Source organism: Lynx rufus, unplaced genomic scaffold (assembly GCF_022079265.1).
Source record: "Lynx rufus isolate CCGP_SWC_20201006 ecotype Redwood Valley unplaced genomic scaffold, mLynRuf1.p SCAF_3, whole genome shotgun sequence".
In the NCBI taxonomy this organism is placed as follows: Eukaryota; Metazoa; Chordata; class Mammalia; order Carnivora; family Felidae; genus Lynx; species Lynx rufus.
In genome coordinates, this window is record NW_025814845.1 from 150256823 (window position 1) to 150281744 (window position 24922).

Here is a 24922-nt window from a genome sequence, read left to right on the forward strand (position 1 = left end):
TCTCCCCAGTCCGAGTCAAATGCCCTGCTCTGATGAGCCCATCGCCACTTGCTTGGACCTTGTGGGCACAGGGACATGGCTGGGAGACTCTGACGCCTGGTTGCTTCCCTACCGTGCGCTCTGACAGGAGGCAAGAGCCTCAGCTCAGACCACCTCTCCAGAGTTGGGAAGGCCAAAGCAGATCAGAGAGCCACAGCCTTGTCCATAAGGCTCTGCCGTGTGGGCATTTCAGGTGAATATTAGACCCATCTTTCTAGAACGGTGAGTCACAAGCTTGGCTCGGTTTAGTAATCCTCCTTGAGTGAGGTCGGTCTTCCCTCCTCTGCTGCAGGTTTATTTGCTTCCTCCTCTGAAGAGGTGAGGTAAGGTGTTGTTCTTGGAGGAAGAAGCTGAGAGTGTGTAGTAAGACCTGAAAAAGCCAGTGGACGGGGGCTGTGGTGGGCAGGGTGGGGCAGGGTCAGCGGTCCCGGAGGCGGCACAACTGGGTCTGCCTGGGGACCCACAGGTAGCCGTTGCTCAGAGGAGAGACCTGAGCCTTCAAAATCCGACCACCCAGCCTCGTCCTTGCTAATCCCCAAGGAGATCTCTGGTGAGTCATAAACCTCTCAGAGACTCAGGTTCCTTGCGTGTAAGATGGGGACAAAAAGAAGTAACCACAGACTTGTGGTGAGGATTACAGGAGATAATGGAGGTGGAATCGTTTCATAAATGGTGAAACATTGTACAGAGCGTTGAGTCCTTATTAACTTCTCTGCATTGAGTTAAGGCTTTGAAGTTGCCTCGCTTCTAGTCCCGAGCCAGTAATCAGCAGCCTTGTCACCTAGCCTCTCTGAACCTCAGTTTCCCCTCCTGAGGAGCTCAGGAATGAGGCAGGCCTCCTGCCAGGGGAGGGACCCGTCCTGACATCGTTTCATCCTTCCTGCAGGGCCTCCCACCAGCAGCAGCTGCTCACCACCTGCCCTTCCCCTGTGGAGGGAGCCCAGTCCCACTTCCCTGCCAGTCTCTGATCCTCCTGTGCCTCCAGAACTGACAGATCTTCTTGGCAAATCTGCCCCCCAAAGATTCCTGCTACCGCTTGTCTATTCCTGCCTTTTGTGAAGCATGGCAGCCACGGGACTCCGGGAAGAATCTTAAATCCTGAACCTCCACAGCCGCTCTGGAGGGAACTCTGCGTGGCTCATCCACAGTCCCTCTCGGCTCCGGGAGCTGCTCGCATCCTAGCGATGCCCTCAGGCGCCTTCACCCCAGCTGGATGAGATCATTCCAGAGCTGGACCCAGCCTTGCCACCCACCAAGATTTCCTCAGCGCCCCCCACCACCTCCCATGTCTGGCTCCCCCAGCAGACTCTAGAATGTCCGTGCCCCAGATCCAAGTAGAAGAAATGGTAGGTGGGGAAGAAGAGCCTGGAGCCGCCCTGCCTCCCGATGACCACCTCAGGAGCCTGAAGGCCCTCACGGAGAAACTGAGGCTGGAGACCCGAAGGCCCTCCTACTTGGAATGGCAGGCCAGGCTGGAGGAGCAGACGTGGCCCTTCCCAAGGCCAGCTGCTGAGCAGGGGGAGTGTGGAGAGGAGGAGCCCTCGTCCCCCCAGAGAGAGCCCGGGCAGCATGCCCCACGTAACGGGGGTGCCAGCCGGGCTGCTGGGCCGCAGCCCGCCGGGAAGCTGGAAGGCTTTGAAAGTATCGACGAAGCGATAGCCTGGCTCAGGAAGGAACTGGTAAGTGGGTGCCCCTCCAAGAATCCCCAGAAAAGATGCCTCTCTCTCTCTCTCTCTCTCTCTCTCTCTGTCTCTCCTCTGTGTCTCTCTTCATCTCTCTCTGTCTCTCCCCCTATCTCTATCCCTCCCAATTGCATATCTGTCCATTTTCCTGTTACCAAGGGTAGACCTCTTTACTGTGCGGTTACATGAGGTCCGCGTGCCAGTCAGCCCCTCCTCACAGGTACTTATGGAGGAAGCAAGTGTGCCCTGCGACCCCCACCTTCTCCATTGCCCCCTGGAGCAGAGTCCCATACTTTCGCCCCTGGACCGCTAAGGGTGTTCCTGGAGTGTGATGCCCCTCCTCTCTGAAACCCTCCCACCCTCCATCCAGCCTGGGGCTGGTGGCTCCTGAGAGCGCTGTGCTGGAGTGCAGGGCTGCGTGCTGGGGGGCTGCTGTGAGTGGCTCAGGTTCAGCCCAAGGTGCTCCGTTCCTACTGAGCAGTGTGTGAAGAACTGCCCAGGGGGTGGCGTGGCTGATCAGGCCTGCAGTGAAAACTCTGGGCTGCCCCCATCCCCCCCCCCCCCCCCCCCCCCCCCCCCCCGCCCAGGATGAGTGGGAATCTGCCCAGAAGTCAGGATGAGGGTGGGGCTGGGGGAATGCGCATGAGCAACAGGTATGTTTGGGGCGTTCACAGCTTGACCTTTTCTCTGCCCACGGGCACAGCAGGCTCCCATCAGTGGCACCTCTGAGCAGGTGAGAAAGGGGATGGTGTTCACAGCTTTGCACCCATAGCCCAGGGGAGAATCACTGGTCCAGGCATGATGCTAATTGTCCCCATAATCTCAACTCCTCTGCCTCCTCATCACCTGTGGCCCAGGTCACACCTGTCCCGTCAGGCCACTCTGGCCACAGGTGAGCCAGCACCCAAGGGCCAACTGACTTCCAGAGCCACTCATAACTCCTGCGTCAACAGGGTAGGCGGAGGCCTGCCTGGTTTGTTCTGCAAAGTCCTGAAAAATAAATCCCCACTGGGGCCTGGAATTCCTCATGGGGTGAAGTAAATAATTGGGGTAGGGGGAAGCGAGGATCAGGGACTCAGGCGTCTGATTAATTGGAAATCTTTTTTTGGTTTTAATCTTTAATGATGAAACTGCTTCTCAAACACACCATTCCGCTGTGCCTGTCCTTAGTAACTGGAGTGTGAGCTGGCTTGTGTAGGAGGCAGGCCACCTGTGGATTCACACTCTGTCTCTGGGCACTCCACTGCCGCTGGGTACCCACGGGGGCGTGGGGGGCGGTTAACAGGTGAGGAAAGAGAGACACGCAGTGGCCAAAATGGCCCATGGAAGCTAGTCTTTAAATTCCTGAGGCTGAACTGCTTTAATTTTTTTTCATAAAGAGAACAAAAATATCCCCATCAATCAAGGATTCAATTACTTGGCTTTGGGTCCATTTGAGGTTTCATGGCTTCTGGGAGTGGAGGCTTTTGCTTTCTAAATAAATTTAGCATTCTTTGTGGGCCCCCCTTTGGGGCGGAGATTAGAGAAGGAATTCCCTGTGTGTAAACCAGTAGGGAGTTCTCTAGAACTTGTCCTCCTTGTCCTCTAGATGAGAGAGGTGTCTCTCAACCCCAGCTGCATATTAGAATCACCTGGGAAGGCTCAAAATGTCCCAGAGCCTAGACAGGCCTCAGATCAATCAAATGAATGTCAGTGGGGCGGGACCCAGGCATCAGTAGATTTTAAAGCTCCCCAGGTGCTTCCAAACTGCAGCCTTGATCGAAAAGCATTGCTACAGATGAGCAGGCTGTGCTCCTTTTTCTTGCCCAGCCATTGCAAACCAAGTAGCATGAGTGCCCTTGCCAGCCTGTGCTGAGAGAGGGCAGGTGGGCCAGGTGAAGGACAACCACGGGTAACGTAGAGAGCAATGCTCTGTAGGCAGAGAGAGACGCGCTAATTGTCAGGACTAACTTGGCTGCCGAAGGCTGTCTTAAAGAAGTACAGGGAATATCAGCATTAAATAGTGCTTTGTATTTGTGGTATTTTCTTTTTCCTTTTTTTTTTATATACAGTGTGGTAGGCGTTTTTTTTTTAATTTTTTTAATGTTTGTTTATTTTTGAAAGACAGAGAGAGACAGAGTATGAACGGGGGAGGGGTAGAGAAAGAGAGGGAGACATAGAATCGGAAGCAGGCTCCAGGCCCTAAGCTGTCAGCACAGAGCCCGACGTGGGGCTTGAACTCACGAACTGTGAGATCATGACCTGAGCCGAAGTCGGATGCTTAACTGACTGAGCCACCCAGGCGCCCCATTTTCTTGTTTTAGTTTTTATTTAAATTCCAGCTAATTAACATGCAGTACAATAGTAGTTTCAGGTGTAGAATCTAGTGATTCAACACTTCCATACAACTCCCGGTACTCATCACTCACAGCAAGTGCATTACTTAATCCCCATCACCTATTTTTTTTTTTTATTTTTTATTTTTATTTTTTTTATTTTTTTAAATTTTTTTTTTCAACATTTATTTATTTTTGGGACAGAGAGAGACAGAGCATGAACGGGGGAGGGGCAGAGAGAGAGGGAGACACAGAATCGGAAACAGGCTCCAGGCTCTGAGCCATCAGCCCAGAGCCCGACGCGGGGCTCGAACTCACGGACCGCGAGATCGTGACCTGGCTGAAGTCGGACGCTTAACCGACTGCGCCACCCAGGCGCCCCCCCCATCACCTATTTAACCCCTTCTCTCTGGTAACCATCAGTTTGTTCTCTAAGGTTAAGAGTCTGTTTCTTGGTTTGCCTTCTCTCTTCTTCTTTCCCTTTTCTTGTTTGTTTTGTTTCTTAAATTCCACACATGAGTGAAATCATATGGATATTTGTCTTCCTCTGACTGACTTATTTCGCTTAGCATGATACTCTCTAGCTCCATTCACATCATTGCAAATGGCAAAATTTCATTCTTTTTGACGGCTTAGTAACATTCCATTGTCTATGTATATACCGTCTGTTCTTTATCCATTCATCAGTCAGTGGACACTTGGACTGTTTCCACAATTTGGCTATTGTGGATAGTGCTGCTATAAACATGGGGATGCATGTACCCCTTCAAATCTGTATTTTTGTATCCTTTGAGTAGATAGTACTCAATCCTAGGTCGTAAGTAGTTCTATTATTAACTCTTTGAGGAAACTCCATATTTTTTTCAAGAGTGGCCGCAGAGTTTATTTGCATGGTATTTTCCACCCTCCCCACCGTTTCTCTGTGCTAATGGGGGTGGGTAACAGTAATCATAATAATAACAATTCTGAGATTTGTCACCAGATGAGTGTTTATTGTGTGTCAGACACTTCACATGCATTACTTACCTCTTTGGATTGTCACATCACTTTCCTGTTAACCCCGTGTTACAGAGGAGACGACTGAGGCTCAAAGAGAAATGTGGCAATAAGCGAGAGAGTAGAAATTTGAACCGTGGCCCGACTGGTTGCATTGTCCATGCTTTTCTTAGCCACCATACTACATAGGATCTTCCAAAGACAATTGATTTTGCTTTGTGATTCCTAAAAATGTGTGTTCACAAAGATGCTAGCAGTCAACAGAATGCATGGGAAGGGGAGGGCGGGGGAAGAAACCAGATTGAATGAGAGTCCGGTCCTCCTGCCATTATTACATCAGAACTGTGTGATGGCCATTATTGTCTCCATTTTACAGATGAGTAAAGTGAGGCTCATAGAAGTCAGATGCCCTGCCTAGGACGATATGACTCGTAAGTGGCAGAGCCAGAGCGTGAACTCAGCCTTTACCACTGAGAGTAGAGGGCTATGGGGAGAGAGGCAGGAGGTGAGGCAGGAGAGGCGGCCCTCCCGCAAAGGGCCCCTTGGGCATGCTGAATCAGCAACGACAGGGGTGCATTTGTGTTCCAGAAATCACTCTGGAGCACCCCTTGGAGCAGTGACTCCCAAACTAATGTACACGCAGATTGCCTGGCTCTCTTGTTAAACTGAAGATTCTGATCCTATTGGTCTGGGATGTGGGTCCATGATTTCAAATTTCCAACAAGTTCCCAGGAAATGCTACACTGTTGATCCATGGACCACACTTTGAGATCCAAGGACTGAGAGGCATGCAAGACTGAGGCCAGGGGACCAAGAAGGGACTTTAGAGGGAAGCCCCAGGGATCCCCAGGCCTGCACCCCGAGCCGTGCTGCTGCCATAACCACCTTTATAGCTTGGGGCTCAGCCAGTAAAAGGGCCTCTGAGAAGGAAGTCCCAGCATCCCACACTGAGCTGTCCGAGAACCAGATTCCATCAGATTGTATGTCTGAGGTCAAAAGCAGCTCAAATGCAGACTGGCAAGCCAGCTTGAACGTGCACTTCTGCCCGCTTATCTTCGGGGATTAAATAGTAACAAAGGCTACTTGTAAAATCCTTGGACTGTTGAGCAGAGTTCAGCGTCTGAACAACAAACCCATTCTCACATTTTTAAAATTTTAGTCAAAATAGTAATCTCCATGCCATTTGTTTTCCTAATTCGTCATCTGTTAAGTCATTGAAGATGTCATTAAAAATTAACCTGTTTTCTGAACCCACTGAAAGTGGTTTCAAATAACCTTTGTTTTATTTTAAGCCCGGAATTAAGTTTTCTCTATACCTGGGCAGGCTCTCTCTGCCAGTTTGTCAGGCTTCTATGCAAATTTGTCTTTTCTCTCGATGTGGCCAAGGTCACAGACTAAAAATCTGTAATTCAGTCAGTCAGGCCGCTGATTTCCCTACATGATGCCAGACCCTCAATTTGATGGAAGTTTTGGCTCAGCAGTGGGTTTGTGCCCAGGAGAGGGCAGGCCTGAACAGCCCTATGATCACCGCAGGGCTGTCCCGGGAGCAGTTAATAAACTCAGTGAGGCTTTGTTGTCAATGTTGACTCTTCTAGAGGCAGACCGTGCTGGGTCTGGATGGACAGACTAGTCCACCCCCAGCCTCCTACGAGGCCAGCTCAAAGGCAGAGAGTGACTGCCTGAATATTATTTTCAGGGCAAGAAAGGATCCTAAGAGCTCCTTTGGGGGTACACTCTTCCTCTCCAATTTCACCACAGGGAAAATGACAAGTCATTCTTGACATGCTCCGGGGATCTGGAGGCAGGGCACACGTTTCCTTCAGGTTGCTGTGTTGGAGGATACAAGGAAGGTGGAGATCCTCAAACCCCATTGGTGTTACCCCTCCCAGCTAGAAAGGCCTGGCCCTTGCCTTTCCAAGTATCCAGGGACCCTGTGGCCTTCTGACTATGGCAGGCTCTGTGTTTGCAGGAGACTGACTCAGACGCCAGTCAAGTGGCCGTGGTGCATCTCTGCTGGTTCCACACTGTTCGTGTTGCTAGCAAGTCCCAGCTTCTGGCGTCTTGCCTTTGGGGAGGCCTCGCGAGGTGGCCAAGTGGCCTAGTGTGGGGGCATTCCTTCAGGAAAGGGTGAGCTGGGACGAGCCTGAGCCTGACGCTGTGGGACTCAGCTCTCTAGCTGAGTCTGGAATTCAGAACATTTCACAAACCTCTCCGACTGTGCTTGGTCCCAGAGCTTGTAGCACAAGCGGAAAGGGGACCTTCCCTTCTGCCTTCTCTCGTCAACCCTGCTAAAATGTTCTCGTCAACCCTGCTAAAATGTTCTCGTCAACCCTGCTAAAATGTTCCCCTTGCCAACCTGAAAGAGAAAGAAAAGGGAGGAATCTTCTCTTGGCCTGTGTGGTGCCCAAACTAAAAACAAAACAAAACATTCCAGCTTCCTAAAGGGTTGTCTTCGTGGCAAGAATCCTTGGGCGCTGACAGATCTTTTTTTTTTTTTTTCAGCTTCATGCAGGTGTTTGATCCCTGCAGAAAGCCCCCCAGAAAGGTGTTTATGGTTGTTAGAAAAAGGGAAGAGGAACCTGACAAGTTTTAATAATTCTAGGGCCTGCCGTGGCAGGTGGCAGGAGGTCATGGACCTGAACTCAGCTGGGCCCTCTGTGGCCACAGCTTGATTTCAGCCTCTCCTGACTAACCCTTTCTTGCCTGTGCTGCCTGCTTGGCAAGCACATGACTGGTGTGTCCCAGGCACAGCTGACAAGGCCGGGGTTATCCATTTCTGCTGAGCCATACAGCCGAATGGCAGTTCAAACTCACGAAGCATCTTCTGGTGACACAAAGTGAGAAATGTGAAAGTGAAGCCACGATAATGCTTCCAGGGAACATCCAGGGAGCGTGTTATGGTCCCCAAAGCACTTTTATGTACAGTATCCTGTGAGAAGGCTTGGAGGTATTTGCTATTCCCATTTTACAAAGGAGAAGACGGAGGCTCAGAAAGATGATAAGCCTGAGATCAGACAGGTTAAGGGACTTAACCCCAAAGTCATATGATGCAAGGGCATGGCCAAATGAAGACACAGACCCACATCTCCTGGGTCTGGATCCAGGTCACTCACCTTGTACCAGATATAGGTACTCACGTTCAGTGCTCTAGTCAGTGGGACCAGGAGCTGTCAGAAAGCCTGTATTTCAAACCCTGCTTATTACATGTGTAAACAGGACACATGTAAAGGGTTACAGAAAGTTATTAGCAATGCCTCATAATCACCCTTATCCGGGACTGGGGCAGCTGTGGCCATTCTGTGATAAGGATCATCGTTTGCTCACAGCCATCCAGGGAGGTGCTGGCTGAGCTGGGGTTTGAGTCACAAGAAGTTTCTAGTCCGAGGGTTCCTTTGCCCAATTCTAAGTCTTCTCCATGTAGCTGGGGGCTTTCAGCCCGTCCGGCACGAACAGCCTGCAAGAGAAGATTCTGTTCAGTTAATCTGGCCACATACTGGCCCTTCGGTGGTTATTAAAGTATTTGTAAACAAAGGCACCAGCAAAGGAAATAGGACAAAACGTCAATGATCTTTCCTTCTGGGTGCCAATATTATTCTTTGGACTTTTCTGTAGCTTCTGAAGTTTCCAAAAAAGGAATATATTACATATAATTGGGAAGAAAAAAGATTTAAACATAAAAGGCAAAAGAAAGAAAAGCTCCAAGCTCTTGCCTGTCTTGCCAGTGTAATCGGTACACATTCCTCACTTTGTAATCTACAGATTTTTCTAAAAAGGCATAGAATCTCCTAGACTGAGGTAAGAAAAGTAAGGCCTGGATCCCCAGAAATTCCTCTCTCAAGGTGAGAGCTGATGGGGTGGGGTTGGAAGGGGGTTGACCAGTGAGATGAAGCCCAAGAATCAGGTCCTGTCTCTTTCCTTCCTTTGACTGTCTTGCAGTAGAGAGGAAAGGGAGACAGGAGCCAGAGGTAGGAGCCTGATGGTGGCACCCATCCAGAATAGCAGCTGTAAGGGACAGGCGGGGTTCCTTTCATCCAGTCCTCTCTTCATCCAGGATAGCCAGAGTCCACTGAATGCCTGCACTTAGAGGCTGTGTGCCGGTGGGGGCCAGGGGGAATGGGCCAGGGTTCTCTATCAGGTGCCCCCCTTTGTGGAGGAGACAGACCCAAAACACAGCGACACGGTGTGGCAAGAGCTATACTAGAGGTATAGAAAATACAGTTTCAACAGGCTTTAGGGAGCTCAGGTGCACGCGAAGTGGTCACTGTGTTCCAGGCATGCTGGACGGTGAAATTAACCAAAGGGACATACACAGATCCCTAGCTTCGTCAGCACCCGAGTGAATGCTTGGCTTTAAGCATGACTGACATCAGGCTTCTCCTGAGTCCCCATTCACATTCTTCCTATAGTAATTAAAACCCAATTCCTCTGATGGGCACCCTCCCAGTTACAATACATTACTGTGTAGTAACTGTTGGAAGAGGCCCCCGGGGTATTTGTTAAAACTACAGATCCCTCCCAGCCCTCCGTGGAAATTCAGATTCCATAAAGCTAGGGTGGTGTCAGGAACGTGATAAGTGCCTGAGGGGGGTTCTAATGCAACTGGGTCCCTAACCAGTCACAGGTGAAGTGGGAAGAGCATCAAATGTGTAACTAAACTAGACTTCCAGTCAGGTTCTACTATGTCCTAGGTGCGTGACTTTAGGAAAACGAATTAACCTAGCCCTAGGTTTTGTCATTGTGAAATGGAGATAATACATACCTACCTGGCCGAGTGTTATAAAGGGAACACGAGGAGGACAGGGGTGGGAGGGCAGTGAGCACTTACTGAGTTCCTAAAGTAGTCAGGTACTATGTACTAAATGTGTATATTTATATCCATCACACCATGTCATATGCACGGTGCTCTTTTAAGGTAGGCACCAGCCCCATTTTGCAGATGGGAAAACTGAGGTAAAGTAGTTTGGCCAAGATCAACCGGCAGGGCAGGGGTTTGAACCCAGATCTGCCCGACCTCAGAACCTCTGCCTTGAAGGGGAAATACAGATTTCCTCCTGTGATCAAATGAGCACGAACGCACTTTGTGTTTCATGAAGTGTTATGCTCGTTCAACATATTCTCTCAACTCCCGGAACTCTGGCCAATTATCCTCCAAAGCTTACTTGATCTTGCACTCTTTCCAAGAATTCCCCCCCACCCAGAAGTCTTCATTATTCTAATACAAAGGCCACATAGGATCAGAAGAGGCTGTTCAAGCCCAGGCTGAACAGCCCCTTTCTGAGGGATGTATTATTTTACAAGCTTCTGGAACCACCCCTGTCCCCAAGCTGCCACCAGGTCAAAAAAAAAAAAAAAAGAAAAAGAAAAAAGAGCACTGCCCAAAGGCTGTTGTTGGTCACGTCCCGGGGCACAAGCCTGAGCCAGACACAGCCAGTGAGCAGGCAAAAGCCAGGGAAAGGTGACAGAGAGGCTCCCTCAAGGCGGCTGAGCTTTTGGCAGCGGAAACGGTTTCTAGGTCTGCACCAAGGGCCTGGCACTCAGGAGCCACGGCCCACAGCTGCTGGGCCAGCCGGAGCCCGCGGGCAGCTCAGGAGCCAGGGGAGAAGGAGAGTCCAAAGCCAGTCGGAAGTTCTGGCTTCTCTGCCTCCCGCGAGGCTCCCCGCCCAGGGCAGGCGTGCCCACGAGCATGAGGGCCCGAGGAGGAGCGAACTCCTCTACCAGTGCTCGTTCTAATAGTGCTAGCTAGAACAGGACCGCAGAATGCTAGAGCAGGGGGGAGCCAAAGGGCGGATCACCCTCGTCTTTCAGTGAGGGAGGGACATATGTAGAGAGTGTGCCCATCAGTCAGCTCTCACAGGCCCCCACCCGGCCCTCTCCCACCTACCCGCTCCTCAGCTCACACTCTGCTGGCAGCCCCCGTAGCCACTGCTGGCCACAGTCCACCGTACTCACCAGTTTGTGACCTTCCTAAGCCGCCGGGGCATGTGGGGGAGGGGGCACCCCCGCCTCATGCCCTAACTCTGGACTGTGACGGGGGAGATGGGTTCCAGACGCTCCCCAGGCACAGCAAATACTCTCCTGAGGTGGGTTCTGAGTTCACCCCAGTGCCATAGGCTGCTGTGAGGTCCCCAGGCAGATGAGGCCCAAACCATCTGTTCTTCCTAAGGAGGCAGGCTCCAGGGTAACGGAGTGTGAAAGGACTTTGGAGAGCAAAATGGCCTCAATCGTGCCTGGAAGGTGGGGCAGAAAATAGAGTGGCTTCGCTTCCTCTTGAAGGCACAGTGAGAATCTATAGATAGAAACTACAGGTGCTTGGGAGCCTCGGTTACACACACAAGCCCCAGTTCCGCAGGGCTCTTGTCCCCACAGCAGCTCTCCGTCACTCCTGGTCAGCCAGTGCTTCTGGCTGGTTCGTGGGCTTGCTTGGCATCAGGCGTGAAACTCCCACTCTATCAGTTTTCAAGCCGGGAGGCCCAGAACCCAGGAAAAGTCTAGAAGTCCCAACACTGGCGATCTATAGGTCTCCTCGGGGCTCTCTATGGATGCCAGGGTGCCTCAGCAGCACCCTTCATTCAATTGACAACTGTCCCGGCTGAAGCTGGTCTCCAGGCAATCTCTTCAGGAAGACATCCCTGCCTGGAACAGTTAGTGCTTCCTGTAGGTGCAAGTTCTGAAGGCAATGCAAGGAGCTCGTGGAAGAGCAGGAACACAGTCCCCGCAGGCATGTCTCCTCTCTGTCAGCTCCCTCACCCAGAGACACCCCAGCAGGGCGTGTTGGAGGAAGCCAGCCCTCCTGGAGTCTGGCTGGAGGCCCCGCTGCAGCCCAGAGTGAGTGGCACCATTCTAGGACCGGCTGCTGGCCCAGCGAGGCCCCCGCTGGCCGTCCAGGGCAGTGGCTGGGAAGCTGGGGAAGGCCCCACACTGGCCAAGCTAAGGACACCCTGCCTGGAAGGATCCCCGGCCTCCGTTTCAAACCCTGAAGTGCTTTGGCATTACCAGCTCCGGGAACCCAGACAAGCCATGTGATGAAGGAGATGCTAAGACTCCCCTACCAGCCCCACCGGGCTGTGCTTACATGTGAAAAACAGCACAGGTGTCAGGTGCAAGCAATCACCTGCAACGTGTGTGGGAGGCATGATTTGGTGACTAGCTCTGCTCCAGGCCCTGTTGGGGGAGCAAAGAAGAATGATACAGGGCCTCGGCACTCAAGGATTCCTATAACAGTAGGAGTGATGAGTGTCATATGGGAAATAACAAAATGCTGAGCCCTGCAGCTCTGACTGTGAAGAAGGGATAAAGTGGAACTTAAAACCTCTGGAACCTCATGTCCTATACAAAGTGCCTTCTATATGTGTTATTCATTGAATTCTCAGAGCGAATATTATTACTATGCCCATTTCACAGATAAGGAAATTGAAGCTCAGACAGCTTGAGCAACGTGACCAGAGTTGCACCACTAGTGAGTAGTAGTGAAGGACTTGGAACCCATGAGCCAAGACTCTGTTCATTCTACTCACTGCCTCTCCAAGGCATGGAGGGTAGCACGGGTGAGAAAGTCAAGAATCGTTGCCCTAGGATTGTCCCAGCTGTAGAAAATCAAAACCTGGCTCTGAGGAGGTATCACCCATTGATTGATTGATTGATTCATTCATTCATTCATTCATTCAACAAATGGCTTTTGAGTGCCAGAGTTATGCACCAGGCACTGGGATGGGCCTGATGAACACAGTCTTCATTTTTCCTTGCTGTTTTACCAGCTGGTGGGGAGACAGATGAGTAAACAAACACAATCGATGCCTTGTGTAGGTGCCGTGGTAGGAGGCACTCGTGGTGAGGAATATCACCAGGCCTGCAGGGTTTAGGGGCAAACACTGGGCCTGAAGGATGATGGGAGGGGAAAGAGTGGTTTTAGGAGAGGGAATAAGGACCTAGCATGGCTGCCGTGGAGGGGAAGAGGCTCAGAATGGGAGAGCTGAGGCTGGAGAAAGCAAGGGAGCCAGGAAGGCTGGTTGTACCTTTGAAAGATTTGAAGAAGGGGAGAGACTTGTCCATCAGCCTCTTGAGTGTAGGGCCCAGCACAGACAGTGGGAGAGGAGGCAGGAAGGAGCCGGGGTGACTGTGAGTAGTGAGTATGCGAGTCTGGGCTTGTCCTTCCCAACATTCCTTTCTCAGATGCACAGTTCCCAGGCCTACCTCGTGTCCAGGATGCAATCTTATCAGGTAGGGGAAGGTGATCAGCATCCCCTTTCCATATAGGGGTCGCATCACCTGCCCAGAGCCACTCATCTCCTTAGGGCTGATCTAAGACGGTGTCATAGTCCCTTGGTGCCACTGCAACCAAATTCCACAGACTGCGTAGCTTATAAACAACAGACCTCTAATTCTCACAGTCTGGAGGCTGCAAGTCGAGGATCAGGGAGCCAGCAGGGTCAGGAGACGGCCCTCTTCTGGGTCACAGACTTCTCACGAGTCCTCACGTGGTGGAAGAGGTGAGGGATCTCTCTGGACTCTCTCATAAGATCATCAATCCCATTCATGAGGGCTCACCCCTCATGACTTAAGCACATCCCAAAGGCCCCGCCTCCAAATACCATCACATTGGGCATGAGGATTTCAACATGTGAATTTTGATGTCATGCAAGCATTGAGACCAAAGCCAGCTAGAACCCAGAGCCTCTTGGGACAGATCTGGGAATTGTTCAGAGTGCATCACTCTGTCCTTCCCAAAGGCCAGTCTCATGAGTAAAGATGCAGTTTGGCCTAGGACCTTTCAAGTTTGAAAACCAAAGACCTTATCATATACATAGAGCTTGACTCTTACCACAGAGGATGGACAGTCCCTGGCAGGGCCTGAAGCGCCCCCTGCTCTCTGGGCTGGCTCTGAGGTCTGCTCGAACTTTCCTTCCCAGCAGACAATGGCTCCAAGGGGAGCACAAGAGCCCCTCGGAGGAGCCCAGACAGACAGACATGTCATATTCTGCCCCAGGGGATGGGAGCCATGGTGCCCTTCAGGCCACCCACACCCCAGGCCAGCGGCATCCAAGAGAACTCATGTCCAGCTTGGCATCTGCCCAAAGGCAGCAGCCACGGGGAGTGTGTGCCGGCCTGTGAATGCAGCCTCCATTTGCCGGGAACGGTGGCCCACTGCCGCCAGAGTAGGGACCTTTGAGAAACACTTGAGTCAACAGCTCTGCCTGAAAATCAGTCCATGCACAGTTTGGTTTCTAAGGGTGTTTGAAAAAAAATGAAAAAAAATTTCCCAGACCCTGAAGTTGCCTCCAGCAGCACATTTCAACGACACCACTTGCTTTCTTTCCTAACAACATTATTCTGGCTCTTTCTCAGAGGCCAAATCCAAGATCAAATAATGAATAATATTTTCTCCAGGCTTCTAAGTGTGTTCCTACACAGTGCTGATTAAAACAACAATCTGGACCTTTCAGCTAAGTTATGTAAAAATCACCAGACAGCTTACAAAAACTATTTCTAAGGTTCAAGAATTAAGACTCGTGGAGAATAGAGCGCATGCTGTCCTTTCATGCACGGCTGAGAAAATAGCCCGGATTTTATACTCTGCCTCTCTTCAACATCATTCAGAGACTAATTGTAACTGTTGGGTTGGGGTGGCTTAGATACGAACCTCAGAAATGGGGATTAAACAAAATGCCCTTGATCACCTTGGGATACTTTCTGTCTTCCTGGATTTGTGCTAATCCCAATGGTCCTCAATCCAGCTCAGTCATATCCCCTCTGGTTTGCCCTTGGTGCTTGGGTTTCTTCGGGGTGAGCTTTAGAGATAGATTTGCAAACCTCTGCCCCAAATATGCTTACAAGTGTGCACAGGGCCTTGTCTCATGCCACTGCCCCATCTTGTTGTTTTCTCCAAATTAAGGGAACAGAAACTTTCAGGGGCAAAGGTGCAGGAGGATCCTCCAGAAAAATGAAGGACTAGAGAATAGAAATGAAACAGATCACAGATAGGGCTGCCAGGAGGACTTGTGTGGACGGAGGAGGCTGTGTCTGACCCGCCAGGCGTGACCACTCGTGTTAGGAAGCAGAGGCTGCTGTGGGTTAAGGCGGTATGTTCCGAAGAATTGCTTCTTGTGCTCCCAATAGTCTGATAGTTACATGCCTTTTGTATTTTTTCAAACTCCTTAAATCTTCAGGACATTTTAGACCCGTGGATAGCAGGCCCAAGAAAGCATTCGAGCACATCCCAATGGCAACTGGGAACGAAGGCATTCGCTTCCCTGGAATGCCAAAGCATCAAGGAGTGTTCTAGACTGAGCAAGTGAACACAGAGCCAGTGGGCAAGGTGTGCTGAGGAAGGAAGCAAATTCTCCAGATCGCCACAAAAATGCCGCTTCTCCCAAAGGCTGCAAGGGCCATTGCCAAAGAACAAAATACAGTAAAACCTTGGTTTGCAGGTAAATTTTTCTGCAAGTGCTCTGCAAGACGGGCAAATATTTCTAATAAATTTTAAGTTGATAAATGTGGGATGTCTTGCAACGCTAGTCATATGTGACGCCGCAGGTCACACGATCACAATGGAGCCAATGGTTCTTGAAATTCGCTTTGATATACAAGTGCTTTAGATTACAAGCATTTCCGGAACGAATCATGCTCGCAAACCAAGGTTATACTGTACTCTCTCCACCTCCCAGAGGTCTGAGCCCCTCTTTCTGTGGCCACTGCTCCTCCAACCTACCCCAGAAAGGCCTTTAACCTCCCAGACCACTCCGCTTCCTTCAGGATCTCCTCGGTTCCCAGTGCCACTCAAGTTACAGAATGCATCGCACAGAGGAGCATGGGTGGCTCAGTCAGTTAAGCGTCCAACTCTTGATTTCAGCTCAGGTCATGATCTCACGGTTCGTGGCATCGAGCCCTGTGTTGGGCCCCACTCCACACTGACATCATGGAGCCTGCATGGCTTCTCTCTCTCCCTCTCTCTTTGCCCCTCCCCCGTGTGGGCTCTCTTCTCTCAAAATAAATAAACTTAAAAAAAAAGAACGCAGGGTGCCTGGGTGGCTCAGTCGGCTGGGCATCCAACTTCAGCTCAGGTCATGATCTCATGGTTTGTGAGTTCAAGCCCCACATCAGGCTCTGTGCTGACAGCTCAGAGCCTGGAGCCTGCTTCTGATCTTGTGTCTCCCCTCCCCTGCTCATGCTCTGTCTCTCTCTGTCTCTCAAAAATAAATAAATGTTGAGAAAAAATTAAAAAAAAAAAGAACCCATCACACAGATGAGCCTCTGACCACCAGGATAGGTCCTCATCACCAATGCCTGCAACATCCACACTTACTGAAGGGAGAGTGATGAGCCATCCCTGTTTGCCGGGGAACAGGGAGGCTTCTGGGATATGGGACTCTGGGGACAAAAACCGGGAAGGCTCTGGGCAAATCAAGTCAGAATCATCACCCCAAATATATAGTTTTTTTCTGTTTCTTTAATTGTGGTAAAATATAACATATAACATACAATTACCATTTTAACCATTGCTTTATTTTTTAAAGATTAAAAAAAATTAATGTTTATTTATCTTTGAGAGAGAGAGCAGGCGGGGGAAGGGGCAGAGAGAGAGGGAGAGAGAATTGCAAGCAGGCCCCACGCTGTCAGCTCAGAGTCTGACATGGGGCTTGAACTCAGGAACCATGAGATCATGACCTGTGCGAAAGTCAGACACCCAACTGACTGAGCCACCCAGGCGCCCCCCTTTTAACCATTTTTAAGTGTACAACTCATTAGGGACATTCACATTGTTACGCGGTCATCAGCACCGTCCATCTCCAGAAGTGCTTCCTTCTCCCCCAACTGAAGCTTTGTCCCCAGTAAACATTAACTCCTCATTCTTGTATCCGCCCCCCCCACCCAGCCCCTGGCAACCCCATTCTGCTTTCTATCTCTGTGAGTCTGACTACTTAGGTCTGTCATGTGAGTGGAATTGTAAAGTACTTGTCCTTTTGTGTCTGGCTTCTTTCACTTATATATCATCCTCAAGGTTCATTCATGCTGTCGCACGTGTCCGGATTTCATCTCTTGCTATGGCTGAATAATAGGCTGTCATATGGACAGACCATATTTTGTTTATCTGTCCTCCCGTCGACGGACACACGGGTTGCTTCCCCTATTGTGAATAATGCTGCTGTAGACACGAGTGTACGAGTATCTGTTCAAGTCCCTGCTTTCAATCCGTGTAGGGATATACCCACAAGAGGCATTACTGGATCATGTGATAACTCCATGCTTACTTTTTGGAGGAACTGCCATATTGTTCTCCACATGAGTTTACTGCAGCCTTTGTTTTTGTTCCACCCCTCCCAGAGGCAGGAGTCAGCCCCTCTTCCAACTCCCCTGAGACTTGGCTACAGAGACCTCACAGCAGAGCCCTCTCACATTAGGTACTTCTGTGAATTTCCTCAGATGGCCATCCTGCATTCATTGGCTATTGCAGCAGGGCCACCGATTGTCCACCAGCTCCTTCGTGAGCTTCCTCACCTGGTAGGGACACAACCTTTTACCACAATGTGCTGACATTTCTCCCCCTTTCACCAAGTACTATGCCCTAATTACAGGATTACTGGAATTGTAGGCGCTCCTCTGAAAATCCAGCAAATGCCTTTATTCTGCAGGAACAACAGGCCACCCTGGGAAGGGGGATTGGAAATCAGCACGTCCTACAGTTGAGTCTTTGCCAGGGAGAGCATTAAACTCACACTGATAGTTGAGTCACAAGGGCCAGGTTTTAGGGCCAGTGTCTCAGTCTCTTTAATAAAGTCTTAAAAGTGGGAAGTTCTGGCCAGTTTCCACATTCTACACCTTGGCCTGGAGAGAAAGAGCTTAAACAGTGAACCTCTTACCTTTGTTTGACTGGCACTATTCAGCTTACTTGGCATATCCCTTATTATCTAATATGCTTCTCATAGTCCTTGAAATAGGCATTATCGCTTTTCTCTAGATGAAGAGACAGAAGTTCAAGGAGAGTTAATGATTCGCCCAAACCCACACAACTAGTGAGGAGGGGGTTCCACTGGAATCCAGATTCGAACCCCAGATTCTAACCCTTCTACTGCCTCTGGGACCCAGACCACCTCCAGGTAAATGGGAACCATGGGGAGGTCACCAGCTCTGGGCTCTGATGGGCCCCCGGGTGATCCGAGTGCACCTTGCCCAGCCTGGCTGATCCTGAACAGTCCTTTAACTTCCCTGAGTTGGGTTTCCTCGTCCGTGAAACAGATCGAAATACCTATCATCTAGAGCTGTGAGCATATGCAGCGAAATAATCTATATGACCTGCACCTGACAGTATGTGGCAGGAGATGGGGGATGATGTCTCTGCTGCCCACGTGCATCTGTGGCAGACAGGAAAGAAAAAGGAAGGAGGGCCTTCATCCCCAGCCCAGACCCTGCTCTGTAACCATGTCACAGTTCTCGTTCGGCACCCTCCTCAGGATATGCCATTCTCCTGACGTTCCCTAAACATTTCTGAGAAAGTTTCATTTATTAGAAAGCCTCTTAGCCGTGTGAACCTTGAGGACATTATGCTAAGTGAAATAAGCCAGTCACAAGAGGACAAATTCTGTATGATTCCACTTACATAAGGTACATCGAGCGGTCAAATTCATAGAGACAGAAAGTAGAGTGGGGGTGGGGAGTGGGGTGGGATGTTAGTGTTTAATGGGCACAGAGTTTCAGTTTTACAAGATGAAGAGGCCTCAAGATGGTGGTGATGGCCACAGGTCAATGGGAATGTGCCTGCTGCTACTGAGCTGCACACTTCAAAGTGATTGAGATGGTAAACATTTTGTTATGCGTATTTTATTACGATGAAAAAAATTTCGGGGGCAAAAATCCTTTTAGCCCTGCACATTTTGCTTAGGTTTTTTTTTTTTTTTTTCCAGCCATGGGAGCTCATTTCTGTATGGATTTGGTCTGATTCCCAATGGAGTTCCCTCTTCAGTGGGGCCTCAAATTGATGTTTAAGGCACAGAGTCACCCTTGGAAAATCCCTTAGTGCGAATAGGGCCAACACCGCCGGTTTTCCCTGTGGTGTTGGAACAAACACTGGTTTTCTGTGCCTCAGATGCAGTAGCTGATTTACATGCAGGGGTCATAACAAAACATATACTCTGAGCGACTCCTAAAGCAGGTACTCACACTAAGGCACCCTCAGAACCAGGGACCGCTGGGGAAACAGCAGGTTCCCAGTCCCCCTCGTGTTCCTTTGGGCACAACGATGGCCAGAATCCTCAGCCCTGTTGAAAGCGTGGTTTTATTTCTCTTCTTTACTTTATGCAGAGTTGAATGAATCCAAGCTAAATAAGTCTGTGAAGTGACTCCACCAAGGTGGACTTTGTCCAGTCAAAGGGAACGGGACATGTGCCTTCCTGTCACTCCTTTTTTCCAGCTGACTCTGATGGGATTTCAGTCCTAAATTGTTCTCTGACCTTTGACTGGATCAATTGGCCATAGAAAAGTAGACCTTTACCTCTACCAGGCATCCCTGCGGGCTGCATCTCACAGATACTCCCGGACACTTGCTCAAGCCTGAAATTCTCCAACTTTAAAGGATCTTTTCAGACCTAAGATCCAACTCCTGGTGACAAAGTTCAAACCTAAAACATGAAGTTCCTATCTTTTCAAAGAGCTCTATCTCCAAATTACAGAATACCCCCAAGGAGAAATGGCGGGGGGGGGGGAGGGGTTCAATCAAGACCCCAGAAGCAATGAGAGTGAGCTGACACTATCTTTCAGACAAACTTGACCACCATCCGCTTCAGAAGGGTTTTAGACAACACCTGGCCCTGTTCCAGGCATGACTAAGGGCTGCATAACAAATGAATGAATGACCAACTGCCCTGTGATGAGCCTGCCATCATTAGTTTGGTGCTCTTCTAAATCAATAGAATTTCTGGTTGGCAATAAATTTGAGTTTTTATGTCCAAGGATTGAGAAGTTAGCTAGTAGACTGGGGGCTATGAACTTTAATACCAATTTCGCCATTAAAAACTTTGCTGATCCCCATGCAAGACTTTTTATCCTGATTTTTCTCATCTACGAAATGGAGAGAAAGGGGATCCATAGAAGTACATTAAAAATGAAAGAGAGCCAAAAAAAAAAAAAAAAAAAAAAGAACAGTAAAATGCTTACTGGCAAAGTCACTTACTTTTCTACCAGGGAGGACACTGGGTTCCAAACCTTAACAGGGGACAAGTGCAAACAGTTGTGTTCACTTGCATAACAACGGAAAGGTTCCCTCTGGGATCTCATGGTTGATTTCTCCAAATCAGTTTGGTTCCAAGCACCAGGCAAAAGGCATAGCTGAGCTTGAAGACACAAAAATACTAAAACAAGAACCACTTGCAATTATAGGCAGAGTAAACAGTGAGAAGGAATCAACTATCATGTCATGTGGGAACAGCTGATAACCTGTCCCAGGGTTGTTAATGGAAAGTGCTCTGTGCTGGGAGCCTGAGGATGTCCTGTGAGCTCCAGCCCCCATCTCTGCCATGGCATAACTGTGACTGAGCAACTCACTGACACCCTTCCAGACTTGTAAAATGCTCATCCAAACTGCCAGGCTGATCCCTCAGGGCTGGTTGTACTGTCCTGACAAAGTCAGCACGTGAATGGATTTTGGAAACCGTAAGGGTGTTAGACCAGGTATCATGAGCCTTTTATTAGTTCACTGAGCACAGAACTAGCTCCATATCAACAATACCTGAAAAGGCAGAACTTCCTTGTCATTAGTTTGGGTTCTGGAGTCTGATTGTCTGGGTTTCTCATCTCAGCTCTGCCATTTATGACCTTTGTGATCACATAATAACTGACTCTGCGAGCTTCTCCTCTTCATTTCTAAATTGCAGATGATTATGGTGATATTGCTTAGCAGAGTTGTAGTCAAGATTAACTGCAGCGTGTTAATATACTTTTTATAGACTGAATCTTTGGGCCCACCCCCCCAGATTCATATGTTGAAGCCCTTACCCGCAGTGTGATGGTATTTGGAGGTGGGCCTTTAGGAGATGGTTAGATTTGAGGGCATAAAAGTAGGGCCCCCTATCATGAGATTAATGTCCTTATAAAAAGAGAGAGCAGAGGGGCACCTGGGTGGCTCAGTCGGTTGAGCGTCTGACTTCGGCTCAGGTCATGATCTCGCAGTTTGTGGGTTCAAGCCCCACCTCAGGCTCTGTGCTGACAGCTCACAGCCTGGAGTCTGCTTCAGATTCTGTGTCTCCCTCTCTCTCTGCCCATCCCCCACTCACACTCTGTCTCTCTCCTTGAAAAATTGATAAACATTAAAAAAAGAGAGAGAGAGAGCAGAGCCTTCTATCTCCATCACGTGAGCATATTGCAAGAAGGTGACCGTCTGCAAGCTGTGCGGGAGGCCCTCAGTAATAACGGAATCAGCCCACCCCTTGATCTTGGACTTCCAGACCTCCAGAACTATGAAAAATAAACATCTATTGGTTAAGCCTTCCGGGCGATGGTAATTTGTAGAGCAGCCTGAGCAGACTAATCCATACCTGAAGAGCTTAGAACAATGCGGTTCATAGTAAGACATTCAACAAACATTAGCATGTTTTTGTTTGGCTTTTTTTGAAACTTTGTTAAGAAACACTGCAGGCATTGTAAATTGTTTACAGGTTTGCAGAATCATATAACAGTATACCCACCACCGGACATAAGGTATAGAACATTACCAACACAGCTGAAGCCCCCATCTGCCTTTCCCCATCACATTCCTTCCTTCCCACCCAGAGGTAACCATGCTCCTGAATTTGGTATTTGTCACTCCTATGCATTCCATTATACTCTTACTCCATCCGTACGTACCTGTAAACAATGAGACTGCACTTTAAGCCAGGACTGACATGCATCTATTCCAGGATTTAGACATTGAATCTAGCCTAACACAAAGTACTGTTTGGGAAACCCATCTGTCCCCATGTGTCATCTTGCTATGTATGTCTTTTCACCTCCCGGAGCAGGGAACATGCTAATATCTCCAGGTAGACCAACTGATGATGCAAGCTATTAATTAGGTCTCCTATCAGTGGGTCTGTGTTTGTCAGAGACTGTGGAGCTGTAACCCCCAGCCCAGCTCTCTGCTGATGCTCCCTTCCTCCCTTCCAGATGGAGATGCGGCTGCAGGACCAGCAGCTGGCCAGACAGCTCATGCGCCTGCGCAGTGACATCAACAAGCTGAAGATCGAGCAGACCTGTGACCTGCACAGGAGGATGCTCAACGATGCCACCTATGAGCTGGAGGAACGGGACGAGCTGTCTGATCTCTTCTGTGACTCCCCGCTCGCCTCCTCCTTTAGTCTCTCCACACCACTCAAGCTCATTGGAGTCACCAAGATGAACATCAACTCCCGGAGGTTCTCTCTGTGCTGAGAAGCCCTAGAAGGGGGCAGAGGAGCTAGGAGAGAGTGTTCGGGAGGTGGGGAGGCGACACGGGAAAGGAGTTGAGGCTGAGTCACCCTGAGTGGGTCTCCCCAGAGAAAGGGCTTCCCTGTGACTGGTGAACCGTGGACCCCCAAACTCCTGGCAGGTGCTCTCTCAGGGGTCCCAGCTTGCTGTGGAACCCAACAACCCTTGACTGTCTGTGACCCTGGTGTTCATCTCCATCCAGATGTTCAGTGAGACCTGGCTCCCAGGATAATATGTCTCCATCCTCCCCTCACTGACCTACATTCTTGTCTCCCAGAATCACTGGTGCTATGATCTGGGATCCCAGAGGGGACCCCCAAAAGCTGTGATTCTTGCCAAAAGCTTCACCAAGAGCACTGGGCATCCAGGGAGGAGATGAGTAGGTATGTCAGATGAGCCCATCTCCTGTTGCCGTCTTCTAAGTACTGGCTCAAATTCACCCTAAATAGGTGACTCAGCAGCCCTGACAGGGACCCACCAGGAAGGGAAAACCAGAAGGAGTGATGAAGTGGAGCTTGGGAACCCAGGCCCCACAGCTGCAGCCAGTGCCTCCGGTGAGTGGCTGGGCCAGGCTGCTGTCGGTCTTAGACCTTGGCCCTACCAGTGCCATGTAACTTGTTTCTAGCGTGTGCCAGGACACGCCCGTGCAGCTTGAGGGGGGCAAGCACAGATGCCCTCTGTTGCCTGCCCTGGCCACACACACCAATCCCAGTCTCCAAAGAGCCCTGTTGCCGCCACCCTGCTCCTCCAGGGGCGTGGCTAAATGGACTAGGCAAGTCTGTCAGCAGATTTCCCACAACCCGAATTCTCCTGGTGGTGTCACCTCTATGTCCTTCTTGCCCTCCCCAGAAAGACTGGAGGGACCTCAGAAGCTTGCCCTGAGCCTCCTCTGAGATTCTGTGCCTGATTTAAATAACTAATTTTAATTGAATCAGACTGTTACTAATCTGTTGCTAACTTGTTAATAACTGTTTGATTTTTGTCCAAATGGTGATGCCAGTTGGGTAGGTCAAGTCCAGAAGTTAAGGATTTGACTTTAAAAGGTTCTCCCTGACAACAAGCATGACGATCAGGAAGGTGAGGACTAAGACCTCAACAGGGTAGGAAATCGAACCTGGTAGAATGCCACGTGGCACGTGTTCTCCCACCAGCGGGGTGGGGGGAGGGGAGGGTTGGCTTTTGACATCATCTGGTCACGCCTTCTTGTTCATAAAGGAGTACAGTGAAGCCAGGAAAGGAAGATGACTTCCCTTAGGTTACACAGCTCTTTAGTGGCTATAGAATATAGACAGGTTTAATCATTATTAATAATGCCTAGACAGATCATTTATTAATGAACTTGAACCCCAAAGATGGTCCTAATGCTTTGCCAAACCCGCAAACTGCCAACCCCTCTCCTCTCCACCTCCTTCAGCCCCTATATGTAGCTCTCACTTTGCCATTCAGAATATTTGGGTCAAACTCAGAGCAATGGCTGGAAAGTGGACCCACAGAACACATATTACCAATCACAATTCCGTAGTCGAAGTAAAGTGTTCTTTCATGTTTCATCTTCCTGTATAGTCTCATCAGGGCCCATGCACACTTATACACATGCACGTGCACACACACACACACACACACACACCCTGACCCACATGAAGAAGGTTGTTTTTCTTTTGTGGACAGGCAGTGAGAGGATGTAAATGAATGTTCCCTAATTAGGAAAGAACATGGTCACTTTCTTGTGATTTCAAAGAGCCAGAGGATTTACACTTCCTTCGAAGAAGGTATATCAACATAGCTAAGATTTGTTTTCAGCCTGACTCTCTAAGCAGTGAGGGAAGTCAGTGGCCCAGAGGATTGGTCCACAGAAAAGACCTCAGTGGAATGCCTGGCCCTTTAGACCAGCTCCCCTCAGGCAGGAAAGGAGGGAGATTTTCTCTACCCCACACTGTCTCTCCTCAGGGATTATGTACAAGCACTGCCAAGCCCTCCAGAGGCATTCCTTCCAGGCTTCTCTGAGATGAGTCCTGGGGATGGTGGGGTAGTGGGCTGGCCCACACCCACTCACCACTCACTCTGGAAGGGCACACAGGTACACATACTCGAACTACGCAGGAAAGCCCATTCCATATTCAGCAAATAATGCCAAATTGCTTTTTTCTTTCTAGAAATCGTCATTACAGTAATTGAAAAAAATTGGACTCAACTAAAGCTGAGTGATTTTGTTGATTTTGTCAACCGAATTGAATTGGCGTCAACTGGGCAATTTAGTTCGGTTAACCTAATGGTCCCTTCCTTGCTTTGTTCTCTGAGAGGAAACCGAGATCAAGGCATACTTTTTTGAATAGGTCTCAGCTCTTTCACTTAGTTCACCCCAAGAGAATTTTATTTTGGAATAAGGACGGACGAGAAAGAGGAGGGGACCAGAGAGGAAGAGTGGAGGGGGAGAGACCAGGTACATCTCCTTATTCATCA

General features: G+C 49.6%; 1 protein-coding gene across 1 annotated transcript; it reads left to right on the forward strand.

Moving 5' to 3' along the window:
- The first annotated feature begins 1352 nt into the window (after positions 1-1352).
- Positions 1353-22426, forward strand: FAM167A (family with sequence similarity 167 member A). Its single transcript, XM_047090951.1, has 2 exons — positions 1353-1718; positions 22163-22426. The coding sequence occupies exons 1-2, from the start codon at positions 1353-1355 to the stop codon at positions 22424-22426; spliced, it is 630 nt and encodes a 209-aa protein (XP_046946907.1).
- The last annotated feature ends 2496 nt before the right edge of the window (positions 22427-24922 follow it).